Source organism: Microcebus murinus, chromosome 6 (assembly GCF_040939455.1).
Source record: "Microcebus murinus isolate Inina chromosome 6, M.murinus_Inina_mat1.0, whole genome shotgun sequence".
NCBI classification, from domain to species: Eukaryota; Metazoa; Chordata; class Mammalia; order Primates; family Cheirogaleidae; genus Microcebus; species Microcebus murinus.
The window spans coordinates 40,792,937-40,819,125 of record NC_134109.1 but is presented as its reverse complement, the minus strand read 5'-3'; the positions used below and the strand labels follow the sequence as shown (position 1 = coordinate 40,819,125).

Genomic DNA, 26,189 nt, shown 5'->3' with positions numbered 1-26,189 from the left:
TGCTCAGACTGGTTTCAAGCTTCTGACCTTGAGCGATCTTTCTTCTTTGGCCTCCCAGAGTGCTAGGATTACAGGCGTGAGCCACCGCGCCTGGCCTTCATTGTTTCCTTTACTATATTTTTTGAGTTATTTTCTTACTGATTGCCCTAGTGATTACAATTAACATATTAATTTAAAACAAGCTAATTCAGATTAATACTGATTTAATTTCAACAGTATTCTAAAACTTTGTTCAGTAAAGCTCCATTCCCTCCCCCTTTCTGCTATTATTGTCATATAAATTAAATCTTTATACATCATAAGCCCATCTGTATAGCTTGATAATTATTATTTCTGCAGCTGTCTTTTAAATCAGATAGGAGAAAAAAAGAGATACAAACAAAAATACATCTATCCTCTTATATTTACCTTTATAGTTTATTTTCATCAGTAATCTTTATTTCTTTATGATGGATTCAATTTAAAGTCTAGGGTCCTTTTTTCTACCCTGAAGGATTCCCTTTAGTGTTTCTTGTAGGATAGGTCTGGTATCAATGAATTCTCTCAGTTTTTGTTTGTTTGGAAATGTCTTAATTTCTCCACTTTTTTGTTTGTTTAAGCAGAAATTAATTTTCTCATAGTTGTGGAAGCTGAAAGTCCAAGATCAAGGTGCTGGCAGGGTTAGTTTCTTTTGAGGATCTCTTCTTGGCTTGGGGATGGTCTCCCTCTTGCTGTCTCTTCATATGATCCTCCTTTTCTGAATGCACACCTCTGGGGTCCTCTTCTTTACTTTTGAAGGTACTTTTGCTAAATGTAGAAGTTTTGGTTGACATTCTTTTTCTTTCAGCACTTCGAATGTGTCATCTCACTGCCTTCTGGACTCTGGTTTCTGATGAAAGGTTTGATATTAATGTACTTGATACTGTCTCACAGGTTTCTAAGGCTCTATTAATTTTTATTTATTCTTTTTTCTAGACTAAATAATCATAATTAACCCATCTTCAAGTTCAACAATTCTTTCTTCTGCCAACTCAAATATGGTGTTGAGCTACTCTAATGAATTATACATTTCAATTATTATATTTTTCAGCTCAAGAATTTCTATTTGTGTGTGTGTGTTTTAAAATAAGTTTTATCTCTCAGTACCACTCTTAGAATTTGTCTAGCCCATTTTCTCATTTTCAACAGAACCCCCCTCCCCATGCTATATAATAAAAAAAGAATGATTTCTTTATTGATCCTTCTGTATTCGGCAAGACTTTATTCTTATACTTTCCTTTAATTTTTTGAACTAGTTTCCTTTAGTAATAGCTGATTTATGGACTTTGCTTAGCAAGTCTGTTTTTTGGCATTCAGAGCTTTTTTTGACTGTGCTTTTTCTTGTTTGGGCTGTACTTTCCTTTCTTTGTGTGTCTTATAATTTTTTGTTGAAAATTGGACATTTAAAATAATACAATGTGATGACCAGGCATGGTCACCACCCGGTGGTTCATGCCTGTAATGCCAACACTTTGGGAGGCTGAGGTGGGAGGATAGCTTGAGACTAAGAGTTTGAGACCAACCTGGACAACACAGCAAGACCCTGTCTTTACAAAAAAAATTTTTTTTTTTTTTTTTGAGACAGAGTCTCGCTTTGTTGCCCAGGCTAGAGTGAGTGCCATGGCGTCAGCCTAGCTCACAGCAACCTCAAACTCCTGGGCTCGAGTGATCCTTCTGCCTCAGCCTCCCGGGTAGCTGGGACTACAGGCATGCGCCACCATGCCCGGCTAATTTTTTTTTTTTTATATATATATCAGTTGGCCAATTAATTTCTTTCTATTTATAGTAGAGACGGGGTCTCGCTCTTGCTCAGGCTGGTTTCGAACTCCTGACCTTGAGCAATCCGCCCGCCTCGGCCTCCCAAGAGCTAGGATTACAGGCGTGAGCCACAGCGCCCGGCCTACAAAAAATTTTTTAAAAAATTAGCTGGTCATGATGGCACACACCTGTAGTCCCAGCTACTTGGGAAGTTGAGGCAAGAGGATTGCTTCATCCTGGGAGTTCAAGGTTGCAATGAGCTATGATTGCTCCACTGCACTTAAGCCTGGGCAACAAAACAAGATCTTGTCTCTGAAAAAATATTTAAAAAAACAAATAATACAATTCGACAACTCTGTAAATGTCCCAGAGTTTATCGTTATTGCTGGTTGTTGTTCTCGTTGTTGCTGTTTGTTAGTGACTTTTCTGGATTAATTCTGTAAAGTCTATATTCTTTGTCATGTGTACCCATGGAAGTCTCTTATTTTGTTAGCTTAGTGTGCTAATGATTGGAGAGAGATTTCCTTAACTACCTTAACTAAATGATAAGTCTCCTTCTTTTTGCCGAGGGGCTGTGTGTGTGTGTGTGTGTGTGTGTGTGTGTGTGTGTGTACGTGTATGTGTTAGGGCATGCCTCCAGTGCTCTGACAGTTTATAAATCTGTCTTAGCCTGCACTTCCTACTTGCACAGAGCCAGATGTGAGAAATTAGGACTTTCTCAATTCATTCCTGGGTGTTCACACTGCCCTGTATATGCATATGACCTTCCAGATTCCCAGGAATAAGTTGGAATATCTCATTCCCTAGATTTAAAAAATTTATTGGCTTGGCCAGGTGCTGTGGCTCACGCCTGTAATCCTAGCTCTTGGGAGGCCGAGGCGGGCGGATTGCTCAAGGTCAGGAGTTCGAAACCAGCCTGAGCAAGAGCGAGACCCCGTCTCTACTATAAATAGAAAGAAATTAATTGGCCAACTGATATATATATAAAAAAATTAGCCGGGCATGGTGGCGCATGCCTGTAGTCCCAGCTACCCGGGAGGCTGAGGCAGAAGGATCACTCGAGCCCAGGAGTTTGAGGTTGCTGTGAGCTAGGCTGACGCCATGGCACTCACTCTAGCCTGGGCAACAAAGCGAGACTCTGTCTCAAAAAAAAAAAAAAAAATTTATTGGCTACAGCCTTGTTTGCCTCAACTGGTATCACCACCTTGGGAAGCTGAGATGTTAAACAATTGCCACTGTTTTTGAAAAATGCCCTGGAGATGGTGTTTCTCACAGAGCTGGCTCTGAGTCAGGTCAAATAAAGACAAACTTTATGAATGAGACTTTTGTCCCATTTTGCTCCAAACCCTCTTGTTAGTGGTTATGAGGCTCTTGGTTTTCAGTGCTACCACAGAGTTAGGAAAGGGTCCTGAAAGTGGAGCAAGTTAAAAAAAATTCCATCAAGCTTGCTGTTCTTACTCAGAGCCAGCCATTTTTCTTTAATAAGTGTTCTTTGAATTGTTGCAATCCTTTCTTTAATTTCCAGAGTTCTAAAACATTTGATTTTGATGAATTTTGCTAGTGTTCTCATATTCTTATGGAGGAGCACTCTTACTCCACCAATCTGGAAGTGCTTCTGAATGTTAGTTACTTGAAAGGAAAACCTTTTTTTGCTCTTTGCCTGCTATGCCTAAACTTTTAGATTTTGTCTCTTGTGGTACTCTGTGTTTCATATATTTAATCACATAACTGATAAATTCCATGGTACAATTTTAATAGGATACCATTTAATAATGTATAACTAAGATTACATCAAAAATTTGTGTAATCAAATGTTTATTGAATTTACAGCAATTTAGGAAACTTCTTTTCTAATCTTCTATAGCACTGAAACTCTACCTTTTCAAAGATTTTCTTCCCATGAAGAGCTAGGAACAGCTAAAATGACTATGCAGAAGTCCAATGATGTTCTTCATGATCTTGGCCAAAAGAAGAAAGAAGCAAATGGCATGGTTCAGGTAAAGTGGGAATGATCTTAAAATTGATGATCAGTAAGGGTAAAAATTATGAATGAATAAAAAAGTTATAAAAATAGAAATTAGGAGAAAGAATGAAGATAAAGCACTGAAAAAGACATGTCAGCCAAGAGATGGTGACCATGTTGGCAGTGAGTTTCTCTGTTTCTAGATTAAAGGACTGTTTCGCAATCCGCAGTGCTTCTATACCTGGGATTGGGGGGGGAGGGTGTACAGACCTTGAAATCCCTGCACCACTGCTTCCAACCAGAGTAAATTCAGACTTCCCAGTGAGAGTCGGGTGTCGCTTCCCTTTGTGTTAAAATCAATCTGAGGCCGGTCCCGTTCCCAATCTTTCTGCCATAGGACCATGAAGACACCGCCTTTTGCACTGTGCCCCTGTTTAGAGCCCTTCTGGGACCCCAAAACTCCCTCCTGGCCATGTAAAGTCCTCACCCATGAGGTGGATTCTGGTCCCCCAAGCTTTGCCCTTATGGGCCTCTGGCGGGCAGCGCCACAGCCCCAAGAGAAGCCTCGTCTTCTCCCTGGTCCTGGGATTCTACAGACCCCACTTCTCTCCTAATCCTCCCTGCTCCCTTTCCTCCTTGGGCCAGGCTAATCTGCTCCTCAGGCCTCTTCGCAGTCACCACTTCCTCCGATTCTGTGTTTGGGGAGGTGATGGGGTTGTGTTTTGACACTGAATGTTCTTTCATCCCAAATTCCTGCCCACTATAGTATGTGCTCTTCAGGAATTGGGCATGTTGTTTCTATTTCTTCCATGTGAATGTGTGGAGAAAGAGATGGAGAACAAGAGAGGAAATAGAAAAATTTAGAAAGAGAAAGGAAGAATGAGGGAGACACAAGAACACTGCAAAGTAGAGAATGTGGGAGACAGGAAGGGAGACAGGGAGAGTGAAAGCAGAAGCTGAGAAAATAGCAGGGGGAGAAAAGTGCCTGAAGCACTTTAGAGAAAAACTTGATGTCCTGAGGGATGAAAGGACAGCAAAGAAGGGAGAGGGACAGCAAAGGGGGAGATACCTCAGAGAATAGGGCGAGAGGATGGATAATTTGGAGCCAGGGCAGACAGACAGAGCAGCCAAGTGCTGGGACAGCAAGAGGGACTACCTGATAAGTAGAGCAGAGATGGTACCACAGCTGGGGGTGCCAGTAAGTGGGGACAAGAGGATACAACAGGGAAGAGGGAATTTAACAGGGAGACCAGAGAAGGAGCAGAGACAGGGAAGAAAGGACCAGAAGTATATGAGATTGAGACAATCAAAAGATTGAAGAGAAAGATCTAAAAGAGATAAAACAAGTTTCCAGAATGGAGCAGAACAGGTAGAAGAGAAGCAATAGAGGGATGAAGGGGAGAAAGATCCCGGGAAAAAAAGATAAACAAACAAAAAAAAAAGACATGTCAGTCAAGTCTGTTCCCTTTACAAAACTTTTCTAGAAGCCCTCACCAAATGTTTCTGCTTATCACTCGTTGGCCAGAACTGAGCCTTATGGCTATCTCTGGCTTTCCAACTTCTGTTGGAAAGTAAGGAATGGGGAAAGAGACCTGTGAATGGCCCTTTTTATCCAATCCACAATGTCTGCCATACATACCTAGAATACCCAGAACCATTGTGCTCTTACTATGTTTTAGCTTTCTTCAGCAGATAGAGCTTTTATTGGCCATTGGCCTGTCTAGCATTGCTATGGGTTTCCCATCTCTATTTTATTTAACACTCATATTAATACTTCTTTTTTTAATTTTCTGATAATTTTTAAAAACTATTTATTTATTTTTTATTTCAGAGTAATACAGGGGTACAAATGCTTTGGTTACATAAATTGCCTTTGCACCACCCAACAAGTGTGCCCATCCCCCAGACAGTACACATTGCATCCGTTAGGTATAGATTTACCCATCTTCTCCTCCCTCCTTCCCCCTTCTACCTGCCTGACACTCTATGAATGTTACTTCCCATGTTGACACATTAGTGTTGATCAGTTAGTACCAATTCAATGGTGAGTACATTGGTGCTCGTTTTTCCATTCTTGTTATACTTCACTTAGAAGAATGGGTTCCAGCTCCATTCAGGATGATATAATAGTTCATCATTTTTTATGGCTGAGTAGTACTCCATGGTAACATATACCACATTTTGTTAATCACTCATGTATTGATGGGCATTTGGGTTGTTTCCACATCTTTGCAATTGTGAATTATGCGGCTATAAACATTCGAGTGCAGATGTCTTTTTTCTAGAATGTCTTTTTTTCTTTTGGGTAGATAACCAGTAGTGGGATTGCTGAATCAAATAGTAGTTCTACTTTTAGTTCTTTGAGGTATCTTCATACTACTTTCCATAGAGGTTGAACTTCTATTTTTTTTTTTTTTTTTTGAGACAGAGTCTCACTCTGTTGCCCAGGCTAGAGTGAGTGCCGTGGTGTCAGCCTAGCTCACAGCAACCTCAAACTCCTGGGCTCAAGCAATCCTCCTGCCTCAGCCTCCTGAGTAGCTGGGACTACAGGCATGTGTCACCATGCCCATCTAATTTTTTCTATATATATATATATTAGTTGGCCAATTAATTTCTTTCTATTTATAGTAGAGACGGGGGTCTCGCTCTTGCTCAGGCTGGTTTCGGACTCCTGACCTTGAGCAATCTGCCTGCCTCAGCCTCCCAGAGTGCTAGGATTACAGACATGAGCCACCGTGCCGGGCTCAGAGGTTGTACTTCTAAATGGAAAAAAACCCTTAATTGCCAAGTATTCTTTTGTAACTCTTCAGTTTGGCAATTTGAGTCCTTAGAATTGTTGGCATAGTGTATGGCCCCAACAATAGTAATAGCTCTTGTTTGGATTAAAATAATCAAAATGAGTTTTACATAGTAATTTTTTTGCCTTTTTTTTTTAAGCCAAAAGAATATCTGATTATGTTAAACCTTGCTTATTTTCCTCAGAATGATAAACTTCAGACAACCCATACAACAAGATCTGTGTTGAAAGATGCTGAGAAGATTTTGAGAAAAGTACAAAACAATAAAAAAGTACTTGAGGAAAACCTGGAAGCTATTATTCGTGCAAAGGATGGAGTTGCAATGTACTCGTTTATCAATGCTTTATCTACCAACAGGTAAGACAGGGTTATTTATGAAACTGCCAGTTCTACTTAATTTTTTCACTAAGCACTGTACACTTTCGCTGTACACTTTGTTTAATGTGTTTTAAAATTTAGAAAAACTTCTTTATTGCCTTTGAAGATGTGGAACTTATTATAAAGTTAGAATTTGGATATATACATGGTGGTACTACTTTTTACTGCTGGAAATTTTCCTTTTAATTTTTTCATTTTTTGGTATCCATTTTCTGGGGTCTACATGTGCTTTTCAAACATTTATCCTTCAAATATTTGATGAAAACTAATACCATTGGTTTTTCCTTTTCAGATGAAGGATATTGGGCTAAACAGTAGATTAAAAACTAGAGAAGAATTAGATCTGATCCAGGTCTTGTTCTCAGGACATTAGTGCTAATTTAAGACAATTCATTTTTCTCTTTTGTAGAGAGATGTCAGAGAAGATTAGAATCAGAAAGACAGTAGATGAGTGGATTAAAACCATTTCTGCAGAAATTCAGGTATGTCTTGGGAAAAACTGAAAATTAAGTGAATTCTCAGAAGATAATGTTGATTCCTATTTATAAATATCACACTTTTCTCAAAATACTTCTTTTATAAAAGTCTACTTATAATTCTTAATTTTACTGTCACTATATTAATAAGTTTAGTTTTATTTAATAAGTACTTTATTTTATAAATTATATCATAAATTTATTTCATAAATTTGGCAAATTCTTGGACAATAACTAAAATACAAATAATTTGAAAGAAAATTTAACAAAAGCATTTAGAAAAGAAAATAATTAAACTTGCAAGGATGTTTCAAGACCACAGATTTAGAAACATTGGGTCGCCAAAGTAAAACTAGCAAAGTTATTTAAAGGGAAAAACCCCCACTAGATTTCCAAGGTTACTAAGTTTGCAGAAGTCAGTTCCAGATGGAAAAACAGCCTCTTTTTCACATCCACAAAAGTCGTGGTACATGTTCAGACATCAGCATTGCAAAAGTCTGGGAGTTGTTTTTATTAGGGGGTCACTAATTTTAAGGAAATTCTTTTTTTTTTTTTTTTTTTTGAGACAGAGGCTCCTTTGTTGCCTAGGCTACAGGGAGTGCCATGGCATCAGCCTAGCTCACAGCAACCTCAAACTCCTGGGCTCAAGCAATCCTGCTGCCTCAGCCTCCTGAGTAGCTGGGACTACAGGCATGTGTCACCATGCCCAGCTAATTTTTTCTATATATATATTAGTTGACCAATTAATTTCTTTCTATTTTATAGTAGAGATGGGGGTGTCGCTCTTGCTCAGGCTGGTTTCGAACTCCTGAGCAATCCGCCTGCCTCGGCCTCCCAGAGTACTAGGATTATAGGTGAGAGCCACCGTGCCCAGCCAGGAAATTCTTAACATTTTATGTATTTGAGGAAGCAGAACTCAATGGGGTATCCTATTATTTTATCTTGAGGTACAAAGTGCTTTTTTCCTGATTGTAATGTATGCTTATACGCTACTCACAATGGTAGCAAGGTGAAGTATCAGTTCTGTTTCACAGCAATAAACACAGAAATATATTTTTAACCTTTATTGCTTAAGTATATATATCTCTAATGCAGTTATGGAGAATTTATGTTAGCCATTGTATGATGCACCAGGAAAAAAAAAAATGAACTAAGCACTAGAAGATTTGGAGTCTAGTTTTGGCTCTGTAGCCAACTGGCAATATATGATACTGTATTACTATGAATTTCATGTAAAATATGTTTGTTTAAACTTTCAAGTAATTTTAATTCATAAATACTTAAGTTTTACTACAAATATTTTCTTCTTTTGAAACTTATTTTTTAAATTTAAAATTTAAACTGTTACTAAATTCATATGGTTAAAACATCAAGAAATATAAAAAGATTTGTAATGGAAAGTTATCCTCCTATCCCCGTAGCTCTTCTACTATTTCTCATTCCCCCTGCTCCAAAAGATACCAGTCGTTTGAGTTTTTTATTAAATCTTCCAGAGAATTTTTATTTATATGTAAACCAATATCCTTTATTTTTAGAACATTTAAAATGGCTAAACTGTATTTATATGACAGCAAAAAATAGATTCCAGTACTTTCTGATGTGAAAGCATTATTATTTGGATAGTTTTTAAGTAACTTTGACTTTGGTTAAGGATGAACTGTCAAGAAAAGATCATGAACAAAAGAGATTTGATCAGAAGAATCAAAGGACCAAGAAAGTTCAGAATATGAGTAAAGACCTTAAAACTAACACACAAGACAAAACTGTAAAGAAACCTGTAATTCCAGGAAAATATTCTCAAAAACAAATAGAAGAGCATTTTAGAAATCTACCTATGAGGAGCATGCCTGCTTCAAGTTTGCAGAAAGGGAAAAAAGAGGTAAGATTTTAATCTGGTTTTGTGACATAAATGTTGCATTATAATTGATCATTTCCTTTAAGATATAAATAATGAAGTGAATATGAAGGTGTTTAAAACTATGAAAGACTATACAAATGTAAACTATCTTTACACTATTGATATGTAGGGTTTTGGATCCATAATGTGAAAACCACTGCACAAAAAATATTTATTAATAGTTCCTTCCTTCTGAAATCGCTCAGCTAGTATCATAGTATTGTGGTTATAGCAGGTATATCTAGAGACCCTAAACTAGATTTTCTGGTTCTTGGTAATTAAAATTGTGTTTCATTTTTGTATGTGTATATATGTGTGTATATATATTTTTGTTGATTTTTTCAGTTTAACAATATGTTTAGTGCCTAGTGAGTGTGAGGCATGGGTACTAGATGCAATGGAGGGAATTTTTGACGGCTCTAACTAGGCTGCAACTTTCTTAATGCCAAATGTGGATTGTTGAGCAGATTAGTAAAGCATCTAGTTCAATGCATGGGACTCTGCGTAAATGCTCAATAAATGCTACCTTCCTGTGGCATTTAGATTGTGGTTGAAGATAGGATCACAAATGTATAAAGTCATCCAAAGGCTAGGGTTATTATATTTTTCTTGTACTTGAACATAATAAACATATAAGATATGTTTAAATATTTCTTTTTGGTACTGAAACTTCTTACTGAAATGTAAGAACCTTCATGTTTCTTAGGTGGATAATTTTTATATTTAAATTTCATGCTTTTTAAATTTTTTATGTATTTTTTTGGCAAATTTGGATTTAGTCAAAATAAATTTCATGTCTTTTAAACTCATATCCAGAATTTAAGGGCTGTCTAAAATAGAGGATTTTTTCTGAGCTGATCATTCTTATTATAGTACTTAAACTAGCAAAAAGAGGCGTTAGAAAAATTTGATAAGTTTTTGATAACTATTTTCATGGTGAGTTGAATAACTTTGTATACATAGGGGCTTTTGAAAACAACCACGGTGATACAAGATGAAGATTATATGTTACAAGTTTATGGAAAACCAGTTTATCAGGGTCACCGAAGCACTCTTAAAAAAGGACCGTATCTCAGATTTAATTCTCCATCTCCTAAATCCAAACCACTGAGACCAAAAGTAATAGAGCAAGTTAAAGGTAAAAAAATCTCATTTTTTGTGTTTAACCTCATGTTTTAATAGTATCAATTTAATCTGTAAAGTTTCCTTTTGTTTGCTTTTTATTTATAATAAATACAGTTCAAATAACATAATGCTTAGAGATGGAAAAATAATTTATTCTAGGAGAGGTAGGAAGAAATAGTCCAGGCACAAGATAGGATTAAGTGGGAAGAAATGTAGGGTTAGATGGTATCTTCAGATAAAGCATCATAAAATTTTTATTTAGGAAATGATGAATTTTAAACAATGTAAATATAATATAGGGAAAGTAGACATTTCCTTGAAGGCCTTGGACCATTATGTTCTTATGAACAGAAAGATCAGCCATATGCTATTTATTATTCTAAAAATGTTTATGGACACTTTTGCAGTTTTATTTTTTCTCAAACAGCCTTAGGTAGCAAAATTGACAACTTTTTTTGTTGTTTTTATACACAACTAAAAACATGTTTATCTCTGCATGTTTTTACTCACATCTGCCATTTCACTGGTACTGTATGTTTAAATATAACTCTTAGTTACATATTGAGTCTGTTGACTTTGGTTACATTTTAAAGTTTCTCACCTTGCACTTTAGTAGTCAGTAAGCTTCTTTGATGATAAGTAGTAGATACCAATCCATTTTGCTTTCTTATCCTTTCCAGAAGTTTGGAGCTGTGGCAGTTGCTTTAGTTCCCTTTCCTTTCTAAAAGTTAGGTGATCATATAGGGTATCAGGTTATATAGAAATTTTACTTATGTTATACAGCTATTATGTACCCACAATAATTAAAAATAAAATAAATTTTAAAATTAAAAATGTTATTTTACTGATATCATTTTAGCAAATTATTTTAGCAAAGCATACAGCTTATAGGTAATATTTACCCTAATGTTTCCTCTTATTTACGGGAGCTTTGCTATTAACATATATTTGGGGGTTTGAAAGCCTTTGCAAAATATCATTTGAGCTTTTAAAATACTTTCAAATCCAAAAATAACTTTATTCAGTAATCCTTTTAATGGTAGAAATGATTGAGAGCCTGTGGACTTCCGCTTATCCTAGGGCTTCGGTACTTGCCTATTTCCTCTGTCTGGAGAGCTTTTCCTTCAGACACTTCCATGGCTCACTCAGTTCTTTCCATCTCTGCTCTTAGATATTTAGCTCCTCAGAGAAGTCTACCTGGACTATTCTCTCCAAGGAATTATCTCGTACCTCCCTATCTTCTTGCCCTGCCTGTTGCTTTTCATAGCACTTTTCACTACCAGTTATATTATTGTTTATTTACTTTATTTTATTTGTCCTTACTAGACTGTAAGCTCCATGAGTACAGTTGGTTTATTCCCCTCTGTATTCCTTGTGTTTGGAACAATGCCTAATACATATTAAGTGCTGAACAAATATATTTTAAATTAACACTCAAGAAAAATGTTCATTCAATAGAATGAATGAATATCAGAGAACAGAATGAAAAATATAGATAGGGTACTAAACTTTTTCTTCTTGGGATCACAAACAAAAGGAAACTATATTTAATAAAGTGTACATGCAGAAAAACATCCACATCTTAAAAGTAAAATGTAATGTCAGAAAATCATTTAGAAAATATTTTAGTCTCTTTTCCTTTGCACTTTTACTTTTTTCTTTCTTCACTTTTCTTGAATTCCATAGAAATTTATGCTCTTCTCTAAAAAGACAAGAGACATAGAATCAAAGTTTTAATTTTTTAATATTTAGGATATAATGATATGTATCTCTATTTTATAAGAGTACAAAAAATGTACAGTAGTCCCCCTTATCTGTGGGGCATACATTGTAAGACCCCCAGTGGATACCTGCAATTGTGGATAGTACCAAACCCTATATATACTATGTTTTTTCCATCTGATAACCGAATTGACTACTAAGTGACTAATGGGCAAGTAATGTATACAGTGTGAATACATTGGACAAAGGGATGACTCACTCACAACCTGGGCAGGACAGAGTGGGATGAAGTGAGGTTTCATTCACGCTTCTCAGAACTATGCACAATTTAAAATTTATGAATTATTTATGCCTGGAATTTTCCATGTAATATTTTCCGACCATAGTTAACTGCAAGTTACTGAGATGGGGGAAAGCAAAACCACGGATAAAGAGAACTACTATATAATGATATTAATTTCTGTAAGGTTTAAGTATAGAACTAGGTTATCTGTACATAATTTCAAATCATAAAGGCTGGTTATTCGGAATTATGTGTAAAGGTGTAATGAGAAAATGAAAAAATCCAATTATCATTTACTTTTTGTACCTATGGGAAAAAATTTAATGAGCTCAAACATACTATCTGAATATTCTTCAAAATCTTTATTCAACTCTTTTCTAGTCATTGTATTTATTTTGTTATTGTAACTATCAAGTTGTACACCTATTCAGTGGCTAACAAACTATGGTTTACAGGTGAGCTGTCTGTTTTGTGAATAATGTTTGAACCTAGCCATGCTCATTCATTTATATATTGTTCATGACTGCTTTCATTATACAACAGAAGAGGTACAACTGAGACCAATCTTGTCTATTTGTTACTTCTGATTGGGGGCTCTGTAACATTATATATAGAATGAGATCCTTCTGTGAAGAAGAGTTGCTCTATTTCTAGATGGCTGGATGGTAGGCAATTCAAACAATATTTTAAATTATCTACCATTAATGATTTTTGCAGGCACTAAACTAAAGTCAATAAGAACACAAACTGACTTTTATGCAGCAAAACCTATGAAGATGGATTCTAAAATGAAGCATTCCATTACTACACTACCTCATGGCGACCAGCAGTATTTGTTCAGCCCAAGCAGAGAAATGCCTACTTTCTCAGGTACACTAGAAGGTCATCTAATTCCAATGGCAATTCTCTTAGGTAAGAACCAACAAAATCTGTGGGGTGAATTTTAAATTCTTAGCAGTAGCAGAACTTACAAAATGGTACTCACATGATAGTCACCTACCTTTTCCTTTCTGTGCTGTTTATAGGGAGGGCCTCAGAATGTATCTTAGTTGTGTCATAGCAATCTCTAAAATGATGAATTCCTGTTGTAGTTTCACCCACAGGGAACATTCCTTTGATATTTTATAGTACAATGTTGTAGATGAAATGAGAATTTTAAAAATCTTTAGACATGTTACAGACATTCATAATAAGAATCCAAGAGGTTTGACTGGCTTGTTAATATTTTCATGTCTTAGGGGAAGTATTTTAAAGTACCTTTATGTAATTTTGCACTAGGCTATAATAAGTAAAAGTTGTGTGGTTGTGTATCCTAAGCTAATAGTTGTTTATTTACTTACTTGAGGTCTCTCAGAGTCATCATGTTAAAAATGGAACAAATTGTTTTTGCCCTCACATCAGCTTTTCAAATCTAATTAGCTTCTTTTTTCCTTGTAGTATCATTGCTTGTCTTCCTTGATATTTTTTTTTTTTTTTTTTTTTTGAGACAGAGTCTCGCTTTGTTGCCCAGGCTAGAGTGAGTGCCATGGCGTCAGCCTAGCTCACAGCAACCTCAAACTCCTGGGCTCGAGTGATCCTTCTGCCTCAGCCTCCCAGGTAGCTGGGACTACAGGCATGCGCCACCATGCCCGGCTAATTTTTTATATATATATCAGTTGGCCAATTAATTTCTTTCTATTTATAGTAGAGATGGGGTCTCGCTCTTGCTCAGGCTGGTTTCGAACTCCTGACCTTGAGCAATCCGCCCGCCTCGGCCTCCCAAGAGCTAGGATTACAGGCGTGAGCCACAGCGCCCGGTCTTTCTTGATATTGATGAATGATTTAAATATGAATATTTTTTAACATAAGAGAATTTTCCATTTTGAATATTTAGAGTTAATGTCATGTCAACATGGTAGCTGCCATGTCTGTTCAAACATGCCTTTTGGTAACATAATAGCTAACACTTTTAAAGTCCTTACTGTAGTGCCAGGTATAGTTCTAAACACTTTACATATATACATTCATTTAATCTATCCTGTAAAGCACATGCTAATAAACTAATTGTATAGATTAAAACACTGAGACACAAAAGGGTTAATTTGTCCAAGGCCACACAACTAGAGTAGAGCTGGGATTCAAACCGGCAGTCTGGCTTATTTTTTAGTCTGTACTTTTAGTGAGTACACTATACTCTCTCCTTTTTACTTTGTTTTTTTTTTCTTTCTTTATTTTAGAGATGGAGTCTGGCTCTGTTGCTCAGGCTGGAGTGCAGTGGTGTAATCATAGCTTACTGAAGCCTTGAACTCTTGGGCTCAAGTGAACCTCCTGCCTCAGCCTCCCTCATAAGTGGAACTACAAATGTATACTACCACAGCTGGTTAATTTTTTGACTTTTTGTGGACACAGGGTCTCACTGTGTTGGCCGCACTGGTCTTAAGCTCCTGACCTCAAGTGATCCTCCTGCTTTGGCCTCCCAAAGTGCTGGGATTATAGGCATGAGGCACTTCCCTTGGCCTTCCTTTTTACTTTGAAATGAAGAAAACAAGTGGGACTTCTGAAGTGAAAGTTTTTTGGGTTTTTTTTGAGACAGAGTCTCAATCTGTTGCCTGGGCTAGGGTGCCAGCTCACAATAACCTCAAACTCCTGGGCTCAAGCAATCCTACTGCTTCAGCCTCCCGAGTAGCATGTGCCACCATGCCCTTTTTCTATATACTTTTAGTCGTCCAGTTGATTTCCTTCTATTTTTAGTAGAGACGGGGTCTGGCTTTTGCTCAGGCTGGTCTCAAACTCCTGAGCTCAGACGATCCACCCACTTTGGCCTCCCAGAGTGCTAGGATTTATAGGCGTGAGCCACTACACCTGGCTGAAGTGAAAGTTTTTGACATGTTTTAAAATGTGGATAATATTAGTACCTCACAGCCTTTATTTTGAGGATGAAATTAGATAATGTTATGAAGTGTTTCGTACATAGAAGTACCTAATGTACGGTGAGTACTTGACAGTGGTGATGATGGAAGGAAAGGTGATTGTCAGATAGTGCTTTCCTTTCATATGAGACTCCAGCCACAAAGATTCAGGTGGTGTATTAGATTTTTTCCTTTATTTCTCAGCTAGTTGACTTGTTTTCTTTCCTAAACTTCTTAGGACAAACCCAAAGTAATAGTGATTCCAAGCCACCTGCTGGAGTAATTGTAAATAAGCCACACCCTGTAACTGTGACTACTTCTATTCCTCCATCATCTCGAAAAATAGAAAGTGGAGTAAAGAAACCTAATATAGCAGTTGTAGAAATGAAGTCAGAAAAAAAAGATCCTCCTCAGCTTACTGTACAGGTAAGTCAAGGTGAATGAGAGGAAAAAAATGTTTTGCTTAACATTAGCACTTAAAATTCATTACATTGCTTCATGAAAACGTTGCTTTCATCATGGCTCCTATTTTTAAAATTTATTTATTTTTTTAGAGACAGGGGCTCATATTCACACAGGTTGGAATGCAGTGTTATGGTCATAGCTCACTGCAGCCTTAAACTCCTGGGCTCAAAGCGATGCTCCCACTTCAGCTTCTTAAGTAGCTAGAACTGCAGGTACATGCCTCCATGCCCGGTTAATTTAAAAAAAAAATTTTTTTAGGGCAAGGGTCTTGCTGTGTTGCCCAGGCCGGTCTTGAACTGTTGGCTTCACATTATCCTCCTGCCTCAGCCTCCCAAGTAGCTGGGATAACAGGTGCAAGCTACTGTGCCTGGCATGGCTCCTTCATTTTAAAAACTGTAATACTTATGTGATGTATCTCTATCCTTGTTCTATATGATTTAAACTACTCTTCTAGGCCAATGACTCGATGATATTCCAAAGGGAACAATTAAACAGTGTATTGTAATTAATTTAAAAAAGAGTTAATGTGTGTGACTTATATAATTAACATTAATATTTCAAACTTTACACAAAAGTATGTAAGAAGTGCAGTGGTCACATCTGTGATCCCAGCACTTTGGGAGGCTAAGGTGGGAGGATTGCTTGAGGCCAGGAGTTCTAGGTGACAGTGAGCTATGATTGAGCCACTGCACTACAGCCTGGGTGACAGAGCAAAACCCTGTCTCTAAAAATAAATTTAAAAAAAAAAAAGACTTCAATGAATGTAGAGAAAATTTATTTTTATATGCAAAGACTAAATATTCAAGTTGTCATTTTTTCCCTAGTTAATGTAGTATTCTAGGGAAATTCTAATTAATAACAAACAATAACCATGAGATTTTTTTTTTAACTTTAGGATCATTCTGATATCTGAAAGGACAAAAGGATTTAGAAAAGTTAAAGGTTTTGGTACTGGTCCAGTATAACAAGAGTATTTCAGAAATAACCTCGGTTATTTGGAAAGAATGTATATGATGGAGACCTCATACATCAGTGGGAAATAGGATTCTTATAAATAAAATAATATATTAATGTGTTATAATTCATTTAGCAATGTAGGGAAAAGATCAGTTTTAGACTCAACTCCTACTGTATAGCAAATGAGTTCAAAGTAGGCTATAAGCTAAAATATAGCTATAAAATTTTAAAACATAGAAAAATTGGAAGATAATTATGTCAAATTTTTATATAATCAAAACTCAAGCTAAATCTAGATATGGGAGAAGAGAACTTAGATATGATAGAAAATATAGATTTGAATCTATAAAATCTAAAACTTACATATGTAAAAAAAATCCTAATAAAAATAAAAACAACATACAAGAAGAACATATGAAAAGAAGATGATAGTAAAGGATTAATTTTTAACACATTAACTGCCATGTGAATTATATTTAACTTATACTAGTTTTGAGCCAGGGCCTTGTGAAGCATATGTAACTTACATGTCTCTCTACCTTGGGAGCCTCGTGGTGCAGGGGCAACTCATGCTGCCATGCTGTAGCATACATATTATGTGATTGGTGGCCTCCTGGGTAAAACCCCTGCAGTTGGCTTGTGAAAATCTTGTTGATGTTCTTACTGTTACAATTAATTTTGACAATTTAATTGCATATAACTCACACACAGAAAACAATAAAACATAATAAAATTTTTTCATTAAATTAGAAAGGATTGTTTTGTTTTTGAACTTTTTATTCTATTTTCTTAATAAAACACCATGGCCCCAAGGAAAAATTTTTGGGGGGAGGGCAGTCAATGTGTTAAATATATATCTTCACAAATTAAAAAGAAAACATATTGATCCAAATCCAGAAATACTAAAAGAGCATGAGTAAGACTCTATAAAAGAGAAAACACAGTTTATCAGCAAGCAAATTAAATAATTTAAATTTTGCTAGTAACCAAGATAATGCAAATTGAAAGAACAATAATATACCTCCATTTTAAAACTGTTATTGCTGAAACAATCATATTATCAAATTTTGGTGAGGGTTGGTTAAAACTTAGAATTAATTATGTTTCTTGTTGATGTAAATAGAGGTTGTTTGGATTGCAATTTGCCAGTAATTATCAAGAATCTTAAATATTCATGTACTGAAGCCCAAGAGGTTACTATCTGGCTATCTAGCATAATGAAATAACTTAAATTTTAAGAAGAAAATCCTTTATATATATGAAGTTTTTTTATAGTGATATAAATATGTTTTATATATATACTATATATAAAAAAGATAGTGGAAAATTATAAATAAATCCTAAATTTTACCAATAGGAAGATAATTTAATAATTAAAGCATATATAGTTATTGAAATATATAGTCATTAAAAATATAATTATGAAGTCTATACAGAAGCATGATAGGGTGTTTATGACCAAAGAACAATGAAAAATCAGGAATGAAATTATTTTAAATTTTAGCTATACATATATAAATGGATGGTAAAAGATAGGGAATAGTGCAAAGATAGTAGGATTTTGCATGTTTCCCCCTTTATTTTCCATATGATATAAAATATGTTTTTATAATTTAAAAACTTTGTTATCCAGTGGCTTCACAGTAAAAACTTAAAGGGCATGTTTTGTTTTATATATTTATATAAATATATACATACATACACACATAAATATTTGAGTCAAAGTGAAAAACAGAAAACTGGATGTTGTGTTGTTTCAGGTATTGCCCAGTGTAGATATTGACAGCATTTCAAATGGAAGTGCTGATGTCGATCCACCTCTGCCTAGTCCCAAAGAAGCATCTCTTCCTCCTCTGCAAAACTGGATACAGGTATATTTCAGAATTTTATCATATTGTTTTGAGGAATGTGTGACTGTAGATTTTAACTAATGTTATTTCATTCAAAGTTTTCTATCATAATCATAATCTATAGTAATAATTTAGATTTTGAGGAAAAGATTCAAAATGAATCTCAAATTGTTTATGAACTTGAAAAAAAAGTTTGTTTCAGATCCTTACATTTATAAATATTCAGAAAGTGATAATTCTTAGTGTAACTTTTTGGTGACTTAAGTTTTGATACTTTCATATTTGAAGAAAGAATTTCTATCTCTTTGGTGAAGAATCTTTTATTTACATGGGAATGATAGATTTCCTGAAGGCAAATTTTATGTTGACTACTGGATTTCATGTTTTAACATGTTACTTTGTCATGCTGTTGATATAATGCAAAAATATATATTTCTTCCTGGTATTTATTTGCTTCTGAATAATGAAGTTATGATTTTATTAAACAGCAAATTAGCACTGTAACTTATCCCAGCTTTCATGTATTGTAAGCAAATTTTGGTCATTGGAGGATACAGTTTTAAAGAGAAAGAAAGCAAGAACACTAGCAATATCTTATGATCACAACTAATAAAATAGAACTGACCCTAAATGGCATTTGTGCCTAATTTAATTTTTTCACTAGTAATTTTTTTACCAGAAGTTTATTGAAACTTATAACAAGTAATACATTTTGGATTGATTATCATTCTGCTGTCAGTAAGAAGCTATTGTGGTTTTCTGTGGCTAGATTTCAGTGACTATATAGTAAGGCCTAGAGGTTAATTTGGTAAAATGACTGTTTTGTTTATTTTTCTAAATTATTTGATTCTGTATCTGTCTTTCTGTGGGTCCATATATATACACATTTATATATATATATATATATATATACATATAAACACTTTTTTTTTTGAAGATGGGGTCTCATTCTATTGCCTGGGCTAGCGTGCAGTGGTATCATCACAGCAACCTCCATCTCCTAGGCTCAAGTGATCCTCTTGCCTCAGCCTCCCAAGTAGCTGGGACCACAGGCGCATGCTACTAAGCCTGGCTAATTTTTAAAAATTTTTTGTAGAGACAGAGTCTTGTTATGTTGCTCAGGCTGGAACACTTTTTGTGTGTGTCAATACACTTTTCTTTGTCTTAACTCTAGGAGAGAAATCATATCAATCTGTTGATCAATTAACTTAAGTTGCATTGTTAATAGTGTCCTTGCCAGAAAAATTGATATTTCATTTTTTATAGCTTTTGAAACATCAACCTAATGCCTTGGGGACTAGCTTGGATTTCATTTACTAATCAAATCAGTTCTGAATAGGATACTAAGATAGAAAAGCAGGGCCATGTAATTACAAGCTTATGCTGTAAGGTGTAAATATGGTAAATTATGTATAAATTTAAAATATGTTAAGCACAACAAAAACATTCTGGAAATGCTTTCCTAGACTCCAGAAATTATGAAGATAGATGAAGAAGAGGTGAAGTTTCCAGGAACTAACTTTGATGAAGTAATCGATATCATACAGGTAACAAAGCTTACAAACCATGAGAAATTATTTTTCTACCAGTATTTTCCTGGGTGGTTGACTGTCTTCACTGTCAATATTATGTCACAGTGCTTTGAGAAACTTGCTTTTACTTTTGAGTCAAAGATACTTTTATTTTAAAAAGTTATGAAGTTGTTATTCTGTAGTACAATATTGTCTTTCATCTATGTGTCATCTATCTGCCTTCATGAAACTTAATGATTATATGCTGTTTCCCACCGAGATCTTTTCTTTCTTGCTTCCTACTTTCTTATTTCTTCCCATTTTCTTTGCCTTCCCTCCCTCTGATCTATCCTTTCTTCATTTTGTTCCATTTATCTCTTTTGATTTCTGGATTAGTGGCAAGGTCAACAATTAATTTATATTGAGAAAAAAGTTGTGAGGAGTCTAAAATCTAAAGGAAGATTTCATATGGAAGGAAGAGTTGTGGAAATGATAGAAATAGTAAAATAGAGAGAAAAAATAAGAGAAAGCAAAATGTAAAGGATGGGAGAAAAGATCATTGAACATAGAAACTACTTGAATATTATGTTTATAGACTTTAAAGTAGACATTTGTTGTCTCTTTCACTTTCAGAGCTAAAACCCGTTTTGTTAATCACAAAATGAAACCAATTTTACACTATGCAGAGGTATGCAGTGTATTAATATTATTTGCTCACAAGCATGTCTTCTCATGTGAGCACCACACGAATATTTTGAAGGCAGGAACCCTATTTATCTTTATATTCTTAATGCCTAGCAAAGATATTAATATTTGATAACTGTTTATTCAGTGTACAAGTGAAATAAACAGTTACAGAAATGGCAAAAGATTTAGAATTCAAAGACAAGGGTTCCTACCTTAGCTCTGCCCCACTTATATGTTGTGGACTTCATTTTTTGATGGTATTATATAAAAATATTGACTTAATAATATTTAAAGAGACCAAACTGTTTTTGAGACATATATATATTGAATTATTTATAGATAAAATGATACAATATCTGTGATTTTCTTCAAAATGATATATGAAGGGAAAAGTGGATGGGGGGGCAATCTAGATGACACAAGGTTGACCATGAGCTGATAATTATTGAAGCAGGGAAACAGGTAAATGCAATTCATGTTATTTACATATTATAGATATATTACATGGGCACTATTTTGTTTACTTTTAAATACGTATGACATTTTTCATAATAAAAAATTTACAAATTCCAGAAATAACTCTCTTGATTATGATGTGGTGATGCAAATAATGTGTAAGATGACCTAACTGCATCATTAAATGTAATTATAGGTTCTGCAAGAGCAAACATGATATTGGGATGCATCAATTTTTTTATGGTAATAAATTAAGTTCATAAATTTCTAGAGGGAAATGTTAATAATGTTTGATGCAGGAATAATTAAATTTTTTAGTTTGTTTTATGATTGTATAAAATGAATATTGGGTTTTAAAAACACAAACGAATTATGTAATTAAGGTTTCTTCAATGTGACATATATGACTAATGTATTTATTATAATTAATATTATACTACCTAATTAGAAATGCTGTTCGTTCATTTAGAAGTATTGGTTAATTCACCTAGCTAAGTTCTCTGCATATAGTTGGTACTCAGTAAATGAGTAAATACATAATATAATAGTTTTGTTTTTTTTACTATTATCAGGAAGAGGAAAAATGTGATGAAATTCCAGACTCTGAACCAATCATGGAGTTTAACAGAAGTGTTAAAGTTGTTTCTACAAAATATAATGGTCCTCCATTTCCGCCAGTTGCTTCTGCTTCTCAGCCCACTGCTGATATTCTGGAGAAAGTAATTGAGAGAAAAGAAACATTGGAAAATAGCTTAATTCAGTGGTGAGTTTAGAATGGTATTGGTGTGAACAGAATCATAGTAGCAAATATAAATGAAAAGTATTAAAATTTGGTTGAAAATCTCCCTTGTCTTCCTTTGTTTATTAAACTTCCTTTGTTGTAGTCACTGGAAAGTGTTTAATATAATGCTGAGGGCTTAACTAATTGTCGGAAATATTATTTCTGTCCTTGAATATTGGTACTTAGGCTGCCTACCATGACAAAGGAGAATAGAAGAATATTATTTTTATTATTTATTTATTTATTTATTTTGAGACAAGAGTCTCACTTTGTTGCCCAGGCTAGAGTGAGTGCCATGGCGTCAGCCTAGCTCACAGCAACTTCAAACTCCTGGGCTCAAGCAATCCTGCTGCCTCAGACTCCCAAGTAGCTGGGACTACAGGCATGCACCATCAACCCCAGCTAATTTTTTCTATATATATTAGTTGGCCAATTAATTTCTTTCTATTTATAGTAGAGACGTGGTCTTGCTCTTACTCAGGTTAGTTTCGAACTTCTGAACTCAAACGATCCTCCCGCCTCAGCCTCCCAGAGAGCTAGGAGTACAGGCGTGAGCCACCTCGCCCAGCCTAGGAGAATATTATTAAGTACCAGTATGGTTATTCTACTAGGCCATATAATTCCTAGCATTACAACAAAGGCACTGTTCTAAGTTTGTTAAATACTTACAAAAATGAGTTGTAATATATACTTATTGTTACATATTACAATAACAATTATAATTTGTTATTGCATATGGATATGAAGTGAATTCTATTATTATCTCTGTTTTTACTTGTGAGAAACCTTAAGGAAATTATGGAATGAATAAAATTAATGACTAAATATTAATACAGTTATTAAAATTAAGTTTAGAAGAATATAGAAAGATAACATGAGATACTAGTGTGTAAATGAAGCAGAATACTAACAATGTAACCGCAGTTTATAAGAACTTACTCAAAAATAAATGTGCATAGGATAAAAGTTTGAAAAAATATACATGCCAAATTAACTGTATTTATCCCTGAATCTAGGAGTATGGGTAAGCCTTATCAATTTTTTTTTTTTTAAATTTTGTGAGGCAGAGTCTCTTTCTGTTGAGCTAGAGTGCAGTGGCATCATCATAGCTCTTGTGATCTTCCTCCCCCAGCCTTTTGAGTAGCTGGAACTACAGGTGTGTACTAACACACCCACCTGATTTTTTTTTTTCACATAGAGACAGGGGTCTTGCTGTGTTGCTAAGGCTGGTCTTGAACTCCTGGCTTCAAGTGATCCTCCCACCTCAGCCTGCCAAATTTTTTTAAAAACTTTTATATATTTTCTAAACTTTCTACAATAGGCATCTATTATAATATTAATAATAATTTTCAAGAAGTCTATTAGCTGCTCTAAAGAAATGTACCTGAAAAAGCCTCCTGTTCTGTTCCCCTTTCCCTTCTTTTTTTTTTTTTTTTTTTTTTTTTTTGAGCAACCTCAAATTCCTGGGCTCAAGCGATTCTCTTGCCTCAGCTTCCCTAGCAGCTGGGACTACAGGCATGCACCACCGTGCCTGGCTAATTTTTTCTATAGATTTTTTAGTTGGCCAATTAATTTCTTTCTATTTTTAGTAGAGATGGGGTCTCACTCTTGCTTAGGCTGGTTTCAAACTCCTGACCTTGAGCAATCCTTCCGCTTCAGCCTCCCAGAGAGCTAGGATTACAGGCGTGAGCCACCGCGCCCAGCCCTGCTTTCTCTTCTTAAAAATAACCTTGGAAATAAATTTTTTCTTTACTTTTCAAAAGAAAAGCTACCCTATATCTCCACATATATATTTATTTCTTGAAGTGAGGGCAGCTGGACTTGTTTTCTAGTTCTGATGTTACATGGTTTTATATGCATGCTCTCAGAGTGGAAATAAACATTTTAGGTACATGATATGCCAGATAATCATTGGCCCAAGTCTTATTCTGAATTTAGGAGTTTCATTAAGCTTTTCATTAGACTAATCTGAAAGATTTTAGTTTGATTTCATGAACTGTCACAAGAAGAGTCTGTTTCATGTGGTTTATTTTATTAGGAGATATATTTTATTTTTTTTCTTCTTTCTAGATTTAATTGTCAGAGTAACTGCTTTCATTTGTAAATGTTTGTGTCCCGGGGCAAAGGTTATTTTTAAGGATGGTATGTCTAACATTTTATACATTTCAATGAAATTTAGGAATCTTAACTTTTATCCCACACCTAGGGTAGAACAAGAAATAATGTCAAGAATTATCTCTGGCCTCTTCCCAATCCAGCAACAAGCCATACATAATGTTAGTGTTTCAGTCAGTGAGGCAAGTGAACCACTGACTTCTGATATTGGTAAGTGAAATGGAATCTTTTTTGTGTTGTTATTAAAAGACAAAAACTTTAGTTCATTGTAGATTCATATATTCCAGAGATGAAGTAAGTCCTCCAGTGACAAAAGATAAGCCCTTTCAATTTCACTTCCCAGTACTTCTCTGCAGTGTTGGTTAGTTCTCTTCCACCCTGTTATTTCACATTGAAGCTTTCAGATTATTAAACTGCTCTCCACATTTACCACCCCAAATCTCCATTTCCATAGTATTTTGTATATATATTTTTATGGTAATTATCAGGTTATATTATGGTTGGTTTACATATCTGTCTCACTCATTACAGATAATTTTAAATTACTTAGGTTTAAGGATATTTCTCCTTTAGTGCCTAGTCCTTGACTGATACCAGTGAGACTTTAAATATTTATTGAATAGTTAAATGGTCCTCTTTCTTTATGGAGCCCATACCATTCTTCTTCTTTTTCTCTCTCTCTCTTCTCCCTTTTCCTCTTCCCCATTTTTCTTCTTTTCCTTCTCCTCCTACTCCTTTTTTTATTCCTCCCCTTGTCCTTCTCCATCAGCTTTTTTTTTTTTCTTTTTTTTCTTTTTTTTTTTCTTTTTTTTTTTTTTTGAGACAGAGTCTCGCTTGTTGCCTAGGCTATAGTGAGTGCCGTGGCGTCAGCCTAGCTCACAGCAACCTCAAACTCCTGGGCTCAAGCAATCCTCCTGCCTCAGCCTCCCGAGCAGCTGGGACCACAGGCATGTGCCACCATGCCCGGCTAATTTTTATATATATATATTAGTTGGCCAATTAATTTCTTTCTATTTTTATAGTAGAGACGGGGTCTCGCTCTTGCTCAGGCTGGTTTCGAACTCCTGACCTCGAGCAATCCGCCCGCCTCGGCCTCCCAGAGTGCTAGGATTACAGGCGTGAGCCACCGCGCCCGGCCTCTCCATCAGCTTTTTTGAGGTATAGTTTACTTGTCATAAAATTCATCAATTCTAAGTGTACAGTTTGACGTGTTTTGACAAATACACATAGCTGTATATTAGCTACACTGTCATAACATAAAAAAAATTTCCATCATCCCCAAAAGTTCCCTTATGCCACCTTGCAGTCAGTTCCTAACCCCTAACCCCCATCCATTCCCACTGGCCCCTAACCACCACTGATTTGCTTTCTATCACTGTATTTTTACTTTTTCTAGAATTTCATACATATATAATTATTAATATAAAATATTTAGTCTTTTGTTGGCTGGCCTCTTTTATTTAGCTTTTTTTTTTTTTTTTTTTTTTTGAGACAGAGTCTCACTCTGTTGCCCTGGCTAGAGTGCCATGCTCACAGCAACCTCAAACTCCTGGGTCAAGCAATCCTTCTGCCTCAGCCTCGAGAGTAGCTGGGACTACAGGCATGTGCCACCATGCCTGGCTAATTTTTTTTTCTATATATTTTTAGTTAGCCAATTAATTTCTTTCTATTTATAGTAGAGACGGGGTCTCACTCTTGCTCAGGCTGGTTTTGAACTCCTGACCTCGAGCAATCCGCCTGCCTCAGCCTCCCAGAGTGCTAGGATTACAGGCGTGAACCACCACGCCTGGACTCGTTATTTTGAATATTTATAGGAATATCTCATTATGATTTTTATTTGCATATCTCTGTACTAATAACTATGTAGTATAATTACACATGATGCCTAATGACATTGTGTGACTTTTCATGTGCTTATTTGCCATCTCCATCTTTACTTTGGTGAGGTAGCCTTTTATTAATAAATCTTTTACCAATTGTTAAACTGGAGTTTGTGTCTTCATATTATTAAGTGTAAAGTTCTTTATTCTAGATACAGATCTTTTATTGGAATATGTTTTG

The 26,189-nt window shown here is 35.3% G+C and overlaps 1 protein-coding gene across 5 annotated transcripts in view; it reads left to right on the top strand.

Moving 5' to 3' along the window:
- The window catches only part of KIAA0586 (KIAA0586 ortholog), a 131,906-nt gene that overhangs the window by 43,814 nt on the left and 61,903 nt on the right, over positions 1 to 26,189 (top strand). For all 5 annotated transcript variants that reach the window (XM_076004001.1, XM_076004004.1, XM_076004003.1 and 2 more), the window contains 11 exons: positions 3,641 to 3,773; positions 6,722 to 6,894; positions 7,325 to 7,397; positions 9,043 to 9,270; positions 10,252 to 10,426; positions 13,136 to 13,330; positions 15,545 to 15,732; positions 18,489 to 18,599; positions 20,045 to 20,125; positions 21,805 to 21,995; positions 24,220 to 24,338. In XM_076004001.1, the coding sequence (XP_075860116.1) occupies positions 3,641 to 3,773; positions 6,722 to 6,894; positions 7,325 to 7,397; positions 9,043 to 9,270; positions 10,252 to 10,426; positions 13,136 to 13,330; positions 15,545 to 15,732; positions 18,489 to 18,599; positions 20,045 to 20,125; positions 21,805 to 21,995; positions 24,220 to 24,338 (1,667 nt within the window). The remainder of the gene's footprint in view (positions 1 to 3,640; positions 3,774 to 6,721; positions 6,895 to 7,324; positions 7,398 to 9,042; positions 9,271 to 10,251; positions 10,427 to 13,135; positions 13,331 to 15,544; positions 15,733 to 18,488; positions 18,600 to 20,044; positions 20,126 to 21,804; positions 21,996 to 24,219; positions 24,339 to 26,189) is intronic.